The 13,538-nt window shown below is 44.8% G+C and overlaps 1 protein-coding gene across 1 annotated transcript; it reads left to right on the top strand.

The window, feature by feature from the left end:
• The first annotated feature begins 5,321 nt into the window (after window positions 1-5,321).
• On the top strand, window positions 5,322-5,906 carry LOC136500739 (uncharacterized). Its single transcript, XM_066496159.1, has one exon. The coding sequence runs from the start codon at window positions 5,322-5,324 to the stop codon at window positions 5,904-5,906; it is 585 nt and encodes a 194-aa protein (XP_066352256.1).
• Window positions 5,907-13,538: the final 7,632 nt, after the last annotated feature.

Raw genomic sequence — 13,538 nt, 5'->3', positions numbered from 1 at the left:
GAGATGGATCATGATGCCTTTGCTCCACAACCTCAAGACACAACCATGACTACCAAGCCTAAGAGGAAATGAGGGGATACAAAAGGAAATCTATATCCAAATAAGGCATGCTATGTGATAATGGAGGTCGGGCTAGCAGGGGAGATCCTTGAGCCGAAGGAATTAAGAGGACAATTCCATAATGTGATCGGGGCCCTAGTAAGAGATAAATTGAATCCAGCAATCTCTAACTGGAAAGAGGTACCAGAGAACAAAAAGAATAAACTATGGGATAGGTAGCTAAAGCTCAACTTTAGATATCTAGAGGGTAAGCACGAACTGGTAAAAAAATTCTTTCAGGATGATGGGAGAGTCATTCCGACGTTGAAGGTCGGAGCTCAACATGAAGTATATCCAAAAGGGGTTAACTCCCTTCAACGAGTTCGGCAAAATAACTCCTAGTCAATGGGAGGAGCTCGTGGCTCAGAAGACTTCACCGGAGGCATTAGAGCTCAGTGCCCGTAACACTGAGCTGGCGAAGAGGAACAAACACCACCATCATCTAGGCCCCGGTGGCTACTATACCAAGGAAGAGCAGTTTAAGAAGATGGACGAAGAGGCCGCAGCTGCTGTGAATATCGGTGTGACGAATTTGAAGGTACGCTCAAGGAATTGGATATATGCGAGGAGTACAGAATCATCCGGCGGTAATCTTAAGTTTGATAAGCCAGAGACCCAAGAGGCCGTATCAAGGATACTGAAATATGCTGAAGACAAGGAGAAGGGCTCATTCAATCCTTCCAGAGAGAGGGATGAGCTTAGCCTTGGCTTGGGAAACAAGGAGCACACATGCCGCACCAGGGGGCTAGGGAAAAGGACGACCTAGAAGCAAGGATTCGAAGAGGATAGGCACATGTACAAGAAACATGGCAGAGATTGGGAGACTAGTCTTGAGCTCCAAGTGAAGGCTCTAGTTGCGAAGGCGCTGGAGGAGCAAGGATTGTCTACGGAGCCACGGATATTAGTGACGCCACTGGGAGAACTGGCATTAGTTGGCAGCCCTCTAAAAGTTCCTAGCAGCCAAGGTTCCACTGCAGCCATAACCCCCATCAATCGCATACGGGGACCAACTAGTTGCACCTTGGTGTTTCTCAGCGGCCGGTAGAACACTGTGATGGAGGTGGCAACGGGTGTGGCACATCCTCCCGGTGGCTTACACCACAATAATAAGATACTGTCGGACTACACTAGGGTCGAGGTGCATACAGTGAAGCCCGAGTTCATGCAGTGGAGGATAGACTACGCAACTCCTGAGGGGCTAGTGTTACTCGGAGACGTTATGGGGTAGTTCATCCTCTGGCACAAACAAGACATTATATTGACTGCTTCTTCACCGCCTCCCCCTCTCCCAAATTTGGAGCGAGTTGTTGAGGTCGGGGAGATATTTTCACCGTCTCATGACCACCACATTCCTGAGATGCCACATTCTTCCCCACCTCCTAGCGAGCATGTGCTTGATGAGATGCCACAACCTTCTCTAGCTCATACCGAGCAAGTGCATGATGAGATGCCACAGTGTTCTCAACAAGCACAGCCGATACATGAACAACGAGTGCCTCCTAAAGAAGGTGATGCACAAGAAGATAAGGACATGCCTGAATGGGAACTTCAAAAGAAGCATCCAATCACCATAAGGCCAGTTTATGTTCTGATAAAAGACGTCTCGTCGGTGTCCAAGTGGTTTTTCCATGACCAGTTCAAGCCTGAGAACCAAGTTAAAAAAGTCCCATCATAGGGTTCTGAGGAGGCCATCACTGGCAAACTCCACCAAATTGCAAAGCAGTATCCAAATGTTGATGCCATCAAATGGTCAAAGGATTGCCCAAAAACATATGAAAGAGGCAAGCCCTTCCTACTAAACCGGGACATCCAGCGCCTACCACTTGGAATGAGAAGGTTCCATGATTGGTACTTGCGTGTTCTCCCAATGAGCATAGATCTCATATAAGCATGCTTTTCCAACGACACATTTGGAAGCCCAGCCGAGAAAATTGTCTTTGACTTCAATGACATGCACACATGCTTTCACCTGGGAGAAATGGAGATGAATCTAATTCGCACGTGGTGCTTGTAAGTCCTTGTCCTCTCGATATGATATGAATGTAATCTTTGAATTTTATTGTAACTAACCCACGCCGTGATTTGTAGAATACAAGTGCACATTGTCAAACAAATGCCAAGTGTGAAAGCCAGGTATCTAGACCCTCAAGCTATAGCCCAAACAAATTTTAATTACCCTAAACAGTGGACACTGGATGCCAAAGAGCTAGCTGCTGCAAAGACTCTTCGGGAGAAAGAGCGCATCCGTATGGCGAAACTAAGGGAAGAGTCCCTTAAGGTTGCGGCATACATTGCCCTGGCTTTCAAAAATCTCCAACAACACTCTACTATATGGCTACCATACAACTTCGAGTAAGTTAAACTCTATACTTAAAGCTTTGTTCAATATATTTTATTCGATGCAAAAGAGTTTATCTAGTTCTATAATTAAATCCATGCAGCAATCATTGGATTTGTATAGCCGTCGATGTTGGGAGGAGCATGTCATGGGTCTTTGATTTAATAGATAGGGACCCGGTGACATACAAAGACTTCATATCGATTCTCAAGGCGTATACATATCGACAATCCTCATTAGCTTATATGTTTGTATACGTACTTGTAACGTTCACTTTTGGATTCTAACAAGTTGTATTTGCTAAAACAATTTGAACAGGGCATTTAGATTCTATGTCACTAATCATCACGGAAGGCATGATCCAGCAAGGAAGGAAAAGTTGGCTATAAAAACACTATGTGCGGTAAGTGTAACTTACTTCTTCAGTACTCTGATACATGGCTATCAAAAGCATTACTTAACATTTTTATATGCAAAACACACAGTGCCCCAAACAGAAGTTTGGGAGTGTACATTGTGGATACTATATATGTTCTATGATGAGTAACATCGGTGCCTACAGGAGACACCCCTTAATGGTAAGTTTGAACCTCTTCACCCGTAGTATAAAAACTTCGTACATGGTATAAAATACTAAACCGAAACTTGTTCTCTTGTAGTGGAGAGAAGAGAAAGGAATGAAAAGAGACCCATACAAGGATGACTAACTCTTAGAGCTCGTCGGCGACCTTTGCAACTTCATATTGGACCAGATTGTACACGTCAAAGGCGCCTACCATGACCGAGAGTCTGAGTTAGGTACAAATCCTCAGTACCAATACCTTCGTGAGACTGAAAGGCTAGCTCTAGGACGTTGATAACAATGTGTATGGAATTTGTATATTTAATGATGGATTGTATATATTCTTGTGAATTGGACTTGTAATTGTAGTTATAATACTCTTGTGCTTGTAGTCGCGGTCGCGGGGCGTTCGGCAACGCGAACGCGGTTCGGAACGTTGGTCGTGGGGCGTTCGGCAACGCGAACGCTGGTCGCAGGGCATTCGGCAATGTGAATGCGGTTCGGAACATTGGTCGCGGGGCGTTCGGCAACACGAACGCGGTTCGGAACGTTGGTCGCGGGACATTCGGCAACGCGATTTTGAATTGTAAATTTGATTTTTTTGCGGGAAAACGTACTGTAGGGGCGGTTCTAGATTGAACCGCCACTATAAACAGGTATTTATAGGGGCGGCTAGTACTAGAGCCGCCCCTACAAATCGATTTGTAGGAGCGGCTAGCAACACTAGTCGCCCCTACAAATTGATTTGTAGGGCCGGCCTGAGAACCACCCCTATAAATACATGATTTGTAGAGATAGTTCGGTAGGGGCGACTGGTCAAACCGCCCCTACAAAGGGTTGAGCCGCCTATTCCGTAGTGGTGAGCGACGCATGCATGAAATGGACCGATTTTGGCATTCATAAATTAATACATTCACATGTAAATTTCTCACATTAACCGTACACTAATAAATTCTGTGGTCAAAATTGCGGCTTGGAAGCCTTTAGCTTTGACCAGATCGAGGCAGCAGCTAGTTTGCGACTTCCATGCTGCATTCTGGAATACAGATATGCAACTAGCTAGCTGCTTGGTATGTATGCATTCATTCGGAAACTAAAGTCTTCCACAATTAGTTTATGTTGACATACATGCTCTTGGCTTAACTGGGCAACAAATTTCTTCACACATCATATAGACAGACATCCATGCATCCATCTGCTGCATCAACAAGCCGATGGAGCGGTCTTGCATCAATCCGCCATGACCGTGCACACCATGGTGGTAGCTCTTGCTCATGCTCTCTCTCCTTGCAATCGCAGGAGCCACACAGGCAAGTGCACAGTCACCACCACCAGCACCACCACCACCTTCCGACGACATCTCCTCCTGCCTGCTCTCCAAGGGTGTCACCAACTTCTCCCCACTACGTGAAAAAAGATTTGTAGGGACACGACCCTTTTCACTGTAAGGGCGGCTGGCTCTTTAGCCGCCCCTACAGTGGCGCTGCCAGGCCGCACCCTGTGCGCTGGACACCAGCCGCCCCTACAAATGGTATAGTAGGGGCAGCTGGTGTCTCCAGCCGCTCCTACAAATGGGGGTTATTTGTAGGGGCGGCTGGTGATTGAGCCGCCCCTACAGTTAGATTTTTAGGGGCGGCTCAATCATTAGCCGCCCCTACAAATGTGTACAGTATACGTAGCAGCCACCACCTTCTTCCTCCTCGGGTCACTCACTCTAACCCGAGAAAAAAAAGGTTGGGAGGCCTTAGGCTCCTCCCAAAAATTGCTCTACTAAGGGGGGAGGTTTTGATCTCAATTCCTTTGGTGGGGAGGTTGTAGAAGGTAAGAAAATGCTATTCCAACTCTTTAATTGAAGTTTTAATGGTTGGTTGTGAGTAATTTGATTATTGGTTTTCTCTCTCCTCCATGGTGCTTGAGCGTAGCAAATTAGACCCTAGATTTGAAGCTATTAGTGTAAATTAGGTAGAGAAATGAGTTTACACTCTTCATTAGTCGATTTTGCTTGATTTTAGACCCTAGATTACACCCTAGTTTGATTAAAGCAAATGCATGAGATCTAGTTCTAGATCTAGGTTTTTGTTTTTTTTATTTTTTTTAATGAAATTGGATTTTGGGTGGCATGAAAGGTAGTTTTTTAGACCATTTCTTTGTGATGGTATATATTAACCATTTTATATTTCATTTCAAATATTTATGCGTTATATTAGTAGGCAATTGATTAATTATCCTCTACCATGGAGTATATATAATCATTCTCAATTAATTAATTATTAATTTGACTCATTTCGTATATTTTCTTTGGTTGTGTTGTATTTTTAAAAGATGGAGTACAGGAACTCTTGGATGTATGATTCGTTAAGATTCGAGGCACCTTTTCATGAAGAGGTTGACAATTTTATTGAAGCCGCAGAGAAGCATGCATCGACGTTGACAGATAATAAGGATACAATTATTTGTCCCTGCAAGGATTGCGAGAACACGGTGGCATTTACAGATTCGAGTATCATCAAAGAACATCTAATCAGGCGAGGATTTGTTCGGAACTACACAGTTTGGATTCATTATGGTGAAACAATGGCAGTTGATGATGATGGCGATGTTCTAGAAGACGATGCCGAAACCCTACAGTACCTGTCCCAATACTCAGACCAGCTTGCTCAACAAATGGATCATGACTTAGGCAATGATCAAGGTGGTGACATCCGCAATGAACAAGGTGGTGATTTCTGCAATGATGGCGAAGCATGTGAGGGGGATAAAGACGACGATGACAATTTGGATGAAATGCTTCGGGCCGTTGGACCATTAATATTACTACAGAAGAGAGGTCTACAAAATCTAGAAAGGGTGACAAAAGCATCGAAGGAGACTGTGTATGGTGTAGAGAAGGGTTGTCCGACACACTAGACACTGCTACGTTTTGTGCTTGAGCTACTCATCCTAAAGGCTAAGTACGGCTGGTCGGACTACAGTTTTGATGATCTTTTGCGTCTCCTAGCATGGTTGCTTCCACAACCAAACTTAGTTCCCGTCAACACATACTATGCGAAGAAGGTTATAAGTCCTTTGGCAATGGGCGTTGAAAAAATTCATGCATGCCCCAACCATTGTATCCTCTTTCGTGGTGACACGTTCAAAGATCTAGATAAATGTCCTCGGTGTGGGGCTAGTCGGTACAAAGACAATGACCTTTATAGTAGGGGAGAAGCCTCCACGGGGAACAAGAGGAATAAGAAGGGTGGGAAAAAGGTGGTACAAGAATCTCAGCAACCAGAGAACACTCCATTAGGCAACGATGCAAAGAAGAGAAGAATTCCTACCTTAGTAATATGGTACCTGCCAGTGACTGACCGCTTGAGGCGTATATTCCTGAACCCTAAGGAAGCCGCACTCATGACATGGTGGCAAGATGAGCGCAAGGTAGCAAACGATATGATTGCACACCCGGCCGATTGTAGCTAGTGGAAAGACTTCGATAAGAACAACAAAGAGTTCAGTGAAGACCCAAGGAATGTACGGTTCGCCTTGAGCACTGATGGAATGAATCCCTTCAACGAGAGGATGAGCGACCATAGCACTTGGCCAGTGATTCTGACCATGTACAACATCCCAACATGGTTGTGCCAGAAGAGAAAGTGTCTTTTCCTCACGGTTCTAGTTTCTGGCCCTAAACAACCAGACATTGATATGGGCGTGTTCCTCGAGCCTGTGATGCAAGAATTTGAGAAACTTTGGAAGCATGGGGTGCCAATGTATGATGCGTTCCTACAGGAGGACTTCACATTAAAAGCAATAATATTTGTCACTATCAATGATCACCCCGCATTGTTTGCACTGTCTGGACAGATCAAAGGAAAGACATGATGCTTAGTCTGTTTGGATGATACTAAATGGGTTTTCCTAGATGGATCCAAGAAGGTTGTTTACATAAGGAACCGTCGCTTCTTGAAGATAGGTCACAAGTACCGCAGCAAATTATACATGAGATACTATGACAACACCCTAGAGAATGAACCCCCTCCGAAGAGACGTCATAATGGAGAACATGTGTACAAAATGGTGAAAAACATAAAGATTGTCTATGGAAAGAAGAAACTGGATGGAACGATCAGAGATAGAAGCAAACCTCCTATCGAAGGCGTACCTTTTAAGAAACAATCAATCTTCTTTTAGTATTCGCCTTATTGGCCACAACTGGAGGTCCCCCATGCCATTGATGCTATGCACATGCAGAAGAATGTGTTTGAGAGTCTCATGGGTACCTTGATGGACACAGCCAAGTCAAAGGACGGACTAAAAGCATGAAAAGACATGGTGCAGCTCAAAGTGATGCCAGAACTTCACCCGATACTTGAGGATAATGGAAAATACACTCTGCCCATGGCTAGCTACAACCTAGACCTACCAGAGAGGAGAACTTTATGCACTTTTGTCAAGGACATCAAAGTCCCGACTAGGTTTTCGGCGAACCCTAAGAAGCTAGTGTCAATGCAGGACTTGTCATTTACAAACTGCAAGGCTCACGATTGTCATGTGATGCTGACCGTGTACCTACCAATTGCAATTAGGGCTATAAAGCCAGAGTTCTTGAGGATGGCCATCACCCGCATGTGCTACTTCTTCTCGAAGATCTCACAAATGACCATTGGCAAGAAAGAGCTGAGTGACCTACATGATTTCATGGTCAAGACCCAGAACCAACTAGAGATGTGTTTACCTCCTGCTTTTTTTGATATAATGGTACATCTCATGATTCACATGGTTAATCAGATACAGGCTTTGGTCCCTTGTTACCTACATGAAATGTGGTCCTACGAGCGGTTCATGTCGGTTCTAAGCCGATATGTGCATAATCGTGTATACCCAGAGGGCTCCATGATAGAGGGCTACAGTAGCGAAGAAGTCGTCGAGTGTTGTCAAGAGTACCTGACAATACAGAAAGGGATTGGTAATCCTGATTCTTGTCACAAGGGTAGGCTGGCTGGGAAGGGAACCGGTGGTAGAAAAGAGTTCATAGACCAAGATTACAAAGAAGTGAGTCGGGCACATTACAGTGTCTTGCAGAGCTCTAAACTGATGGAACCATATATTTAAGAACACTTGGAAATCATTATGGCGGAGAGGGATGGTCGTTCAGATGATTGGGTCATAAAATAGCACAAGCAATGCCTAACTTCATGGTTGAAGGACAAGAACATACCGACGGGAGAAACAATAGATTCTATTACCATCAATAAGTTGGTAGAGGGTCCATCAAGACAAGTGACATCTTGGAATGCTTATGACATCAATGGGTACACGTACTATACCCACACAAAGGATAGTAAATGTGTGAACCAAAACAGCGGTGTTCGGATAGTGTCTCTTGACGAGGTGGGGCGAAAGACCCATTTCTTTGGCATAATTGAAGATATATGGGAACTTGACTATGGAAGGGGTATAAAGGTGGCCTTGTTTCGATGCCGTTGGATCAAGCAATATCAATTCAATGACATCGGTTTGAGGGTCGTGGACCTCCAGAACATAGGCTACCATGATGATCCTTGGGTACTCGCTTCATGTGTCGCACAAGTTTTCTATATGCCCGACCCGGAAAGTACCCACCCACCGAAGAAGAGAATTAAGCACGTGGTTGTCCCTGGGAAACAACACATTATCGGAGTTGATGGCGTCGACGATGCTAAAGCCTACAATAACAACGATGAGATGTTGCTATTCATAGACTTTACTAAGAAGATCAGTCTTGTTGAAAAAAACCTACCCAAAGACATAATGCCATGGGAAAGAAAAGGTGTCAAGGGGAAAGTTGTCATGGCGGGGCCTACCTAGTGCGCGTGCCTGCAAGACTTCATCTATGTATGTGTCAATTTGTGTATGTGTGTGAGACTATATTTATGTATGTGTCAATTATCGGAGTTTTAATGAACACTAATCAAAAATTAAAATCATGAATCTCACACATAGTTTATAAAACTACTTGTGATACATGCCATTTTGTAACTAATGCTTATTAACACTTTGTCAAATGCAAAAAAGATCAAAATAAACATTGTAGATCAGGATGAGTACAACAAACTTGTTATTCATGAATTTTAAATTTGAAACCATTTAGGTTTTCAAAAACAGGTTTAAAGTTGTCTTTTTTTCAAATTCAAAATTTGAATCGTTCAAACTTTGTCAAATTGAAAATTGACCAAAATAAATATTGTAGATCTTGATGAGTACTACAAACTTGTTATTCATTACTTTTAAATTTGAAACCATTTTGGCTTTCAAATACTGGTCTCAATGTTTAAACTTTGATTTTCTATTTAAAAAAATGATTTTGAAAAATATTTTTAAGGGCGGCTGGGGAACGGACCGCCCCTACAAATGCCCGTAGCTATATATAGGATGGAGTGCGCCAGTGCCAAAATTTGGCTAAGTCTTGGGTGCGCTCCTCCACTTCAATGCCGTTAGGCTGCCAAATTTCCCTGCGCCGCCGCCGCCACCATCACCACCGCCGAGCTCCTTCACGGCGACCCCCGCCCCTGTCCTCCTCCTCCTTGTCCGCGCCCCGCCCCTGTCCTCCTCCTTGTCCATGCCCCCCCCCCGTGCTCCTCTGGCGCCCCAACCTCGGAACCCTAGCTTCGGCGCGCCGCCGCCACGGGAACCGCTAGGAACACCGCCGTCGAGCACCTTCATGGTGACCTCCTCCTCCTCCTCCTCCAGCGCCCCATCCCGGAACCCTACCTCCGGCGCGCCGCCTTCACGAGATCCGCTCTCAGAACCATGCCCCCGTGCTGGTGCCCGTGCGCCGCCATGGTGCCCCTGGTGCACGTGTGCGCCGCCGTGGTGCCCCTGGTGCTCGTGCGTCGCCGTGGTGCCCCTGCTGGTGTCCATGCACTGCCGTGGTGCCCCTAGTGCACGTGCGCCTTGCTGGTGCGCCGCCGTGGTGCCCGTCCGCCGGCAACCTCGTGCCTCTCCTTCCGTGAGCCCGTCGACCTCTCCTTCCCCGGCCTAGGCGCTCTCCTTCCTCATCCTCCAAAGGTACCTATGATGAACTGCTCCCTGTGATGTCTGTGATGAACTACTGTCTGTGATGCTTTTGTTTTGTTGCCTATGATGAGAATTGAGAACTGAGCAGATGCCACTACCAATGATGCTTGTGATGAACTGCTTATTTCCTTACTGGTATGCTGCCTATGATGCTTTTTTTTTGTGAAAACTGAGCATAATGCCACTGCCTTTTGAGTGCTATTGCTGTTAACTGAGCACAATGCCATTTAGTCTATTTGAATTACCTGAGCACAATGCCATTTAGCCAAATTCAATTTTGTTAGCTGTACATTTTACTTGCTGCTACCACACTCTACTCTACTCTTGTCTCTACACTGTCTCTCTACTCTGGTAGCTGAACATTTTGGCTTCACTTTGTACTCTGCTGGTACTGTACTACTACTATACTACATTTGTTTGATTGCTGCCTATGATGCCACTATGATGGAATGGGATAGATTTTAACTGAGCATATGCCACTGCCAATGATGAAATTCGATGAATTTTGCATGAATTTGAGATAAGAGACTGGGTGCCATTTAACTGAGGACTTGCTACATGTGATGCCATTTTTTTTTGCTGAGCAAATGCCAAATATACATCTTCCTGTTAACAAAGCACTTGCTACTTATTTCTATGATGCTACTATATTGCTACTCTACTATGTGGTTACTGTTGCTGTACTATGATGCATATGTGATTTGGGATCTAGTTTTGACACTGTTTTATCTTTGTGGCATTTGCGATGATGATTTTTTTAAACTTTAAAAAAATTTGCTGAGGTAGTGGCATATGCAATGATGTCTAGACTTTTTATGCTGAGGCAGCGGTGATGATGATGAAATGTCCCTATGCTTGTGTGCTGCTAAACTAGGAAGGCTTGTATCTCATATACAAGCAACTAGGGATGACAATAATAGGCAAATCTAAGCCAAATATGTAACTAATTCAACAATCTACTACTACTGTCTACTACTATGTGCTTGCTGCTGCTGCTGTTCTATTGATCTACTACTGCATACACTCTATTGCCTACTGCTGTTGCTATACTCTGAATTCAATTGTCTTACTACTACTGCTGCTATGCTCTGAATTCAATTGTCTTACTACTACTTATACTACTACTGCCTACTCTACTACTCCTGCTGCTGTCTATACTACTACACTACTACTTATACAACTACTGCCTACTCTACTACTCCTGCTGCTGTCTATACTACTACTGCCTACTCTACTACTCCTGCTACTGCCTATACTACTACTGCCTACTCTACTACTCCTGCTGCTGTCCATACTACTACACTACTACTTATACTACTACTGCCTACTCTACTACTCCTGCTGCTGTCTATACTACTACACTACTACTAGTACTACACTACTACAGCTACTACTACTAGCTAATCTGCTACTCTACTACTACTTGTTGATCTGGTTGTCTATACTACTACACTACTACTAGTACTAAACTACTACTCTCTTTACTCTATGTCACTACTCTCCTCTTTTACCCCCTCCCCTCTCCTCTCCTCTCCTCTCCTAAGACCATTACCGATGATGAATTTGTCCAAGTCCATACTTATATGGAATATGATCTGATGAACAAGAACTTGTGAGGAACTTGGCATCATACCAGCCGCCCCTACATTTCCTTCTCCTCTCTTCTATATTCTGATGCCTTGAAGCTTCAAGTTCATGATCAAATGATGATTGACATGTTTCTGAGGCCTCTCTTCACCTTTTCAATTCTTATACTTTGTCGTGTATCTAAAGCACTCTTTATTTCTTGCATATATTGGAACAAATCTAGAAATATCACGGACAGCAGATGGTGCAACCCGAAGCATCGAACATGATGAACAGCCACCCAAAAGAGGGCAAGAACTCGAGGACCAGCTTAGTCAGGAGCAGTTCAACGATGAGTTACAAAAGGATCTAGAAGTGATGCTTACTTAGGAGGAGCTTTGTGAGGAGGAAGGGGACTAGAGGGAAGAGAAGGAAGAGAAGGAGAGACTGATGAAGGCGAAGAAGAGGATGATGATGAGGGTGATGCCGAGGACGCGGAAGGGGGATATTCAAGTCCTGATTTCCCTCCAACTGAACCCAGACGAAGGCCAATGGAGGACGAATTGGACAAGGATTTTAACCCGGACGACGAGGTAGGGATGATGCCTTATTACCTTGAAAATTTGTCTAACACTTTAGCAGTGTTACCTCTGCTAACACATTGACCTGTCGTTTATACAAGTCCCTATAAAACCTCCAAAAAGACGATGTCGGCGTCCAGCACATTTTGTCATACAAGATGGAGTAGGGGAAAGGAGTGTAGAGGCAAGACCAGCAGAGACTGACAATGAGGTCTCTACTCCACAACCTCAAGGCACATCCATAGCCTCGGGTACCAAACCAAAGAGGAAGCGAGGGGACAGAAGGGCAAACCTATATCACAAAAAGGCATTGTATGTGATAACAGAGGTCGGGCCTGAAGGGTAGATCATCAAGCCAGAGAAGAATAGAAGCCGATTCCGTAATGAGCTCGGTTACCTAGTAAGAGATAATCTCAACCCAGCAATCCCTAATTGGAATAGTGTACCTGAGTTGAAAAAGAAGGAGCTTTGGGATACGAAGGTGGCGATCAACTTCAGGTTTCCAGAGGGCAAGAGTGAACTGGTCAAAAGTCATGCTTTCAAGATAATGGGGCACGCATTCCGATGTTGGAGGTCGGACCTAAACACAAAGTATATCCAAAAGGGGTTAACTCCATTCCATGAGTTTGTCAAAATAACTCAGAGTCAATGGGAGACTCTAGTGGCCAAGAAGACTTCACCCGAAGCATTGGCCCTCAGTAAGCGTAATAGCGAGCAGGCGAAGCAGAACAAACACCCCCCTCGTCTTGGCCCTGATGGCTACGAGGGCAAGCGAGAGGTGTTTAGGAAGATGGATGAAGAGGCCAAAGCTTCTGGGAATACAAAAGTGAAGAAGTTGAGGCCACGCCTCAAGCAATGGATATATGAAAGGAGTACGGATTCATCCGACAGTAGTCTAAAGTTTCCTAATCTAGAACACTAATGGAAGGAGTACTGATTCATCAAGCAATGGAAGGCTCTGGTTGATCAGGTGCTGCAGGAGAACTGGCTTTAGTTGGCAGCCCTCTAGATGTTCCCAGCAGCCAAGGTTCCACTACAACCACTACCGCCGTTGATCGCATACGGGAGCCAACTAGCTGTAGCTTGCTTGTTCCGTTTGGCAGGCACCAGTCTATGGTTGAGGTGGCAACTGGTGTGGCACATCCTCCAAGAGGCAAGTGGCACAATAAGGACATCCCACAAGACTACACTAGGGTCGAGGTGCATACCATGAAGCCCAAGTACGTGTCGTGGAAGATAGACCACCCAACACCTGAGGGGCTAGTGTTACTCAGAGATGTCATGAAGCAATTCATCCTCTGGTACAAACGGGACATTGTATTGACTGCTTCTTCGCCAACTCTATCTGATGTAC

Source organism: Miscanthus floridulus, chromosome 13, assembly GCF_019320115.1.
Source record: "Miscanthus floridulus cultivar M001 chromosome 13, ASM1932011v1, whole genome shotgun sequence".
NCBI lineage: Eukaryota > Viridiplantae > Streptophyta > Magnoliopsida > Poales > Poaceae > Miscanthus > Miscanthus floridulus.
The sequence above is the reverse complement of the archived record's forward strand: the minus strand, read 5'-3'. Positions and strand labels throughout refer to the sequence as shown.

What these genes read in the sequence shown, in the direction of transcription:
- LOC136500739 (XM_066496159.1), top strand. Translation starts at nt 5,322, where the DNA reads ATGGAGTACAGGAACTCTTGGATGTATGATTCGTTAAGATTCGAGGCA.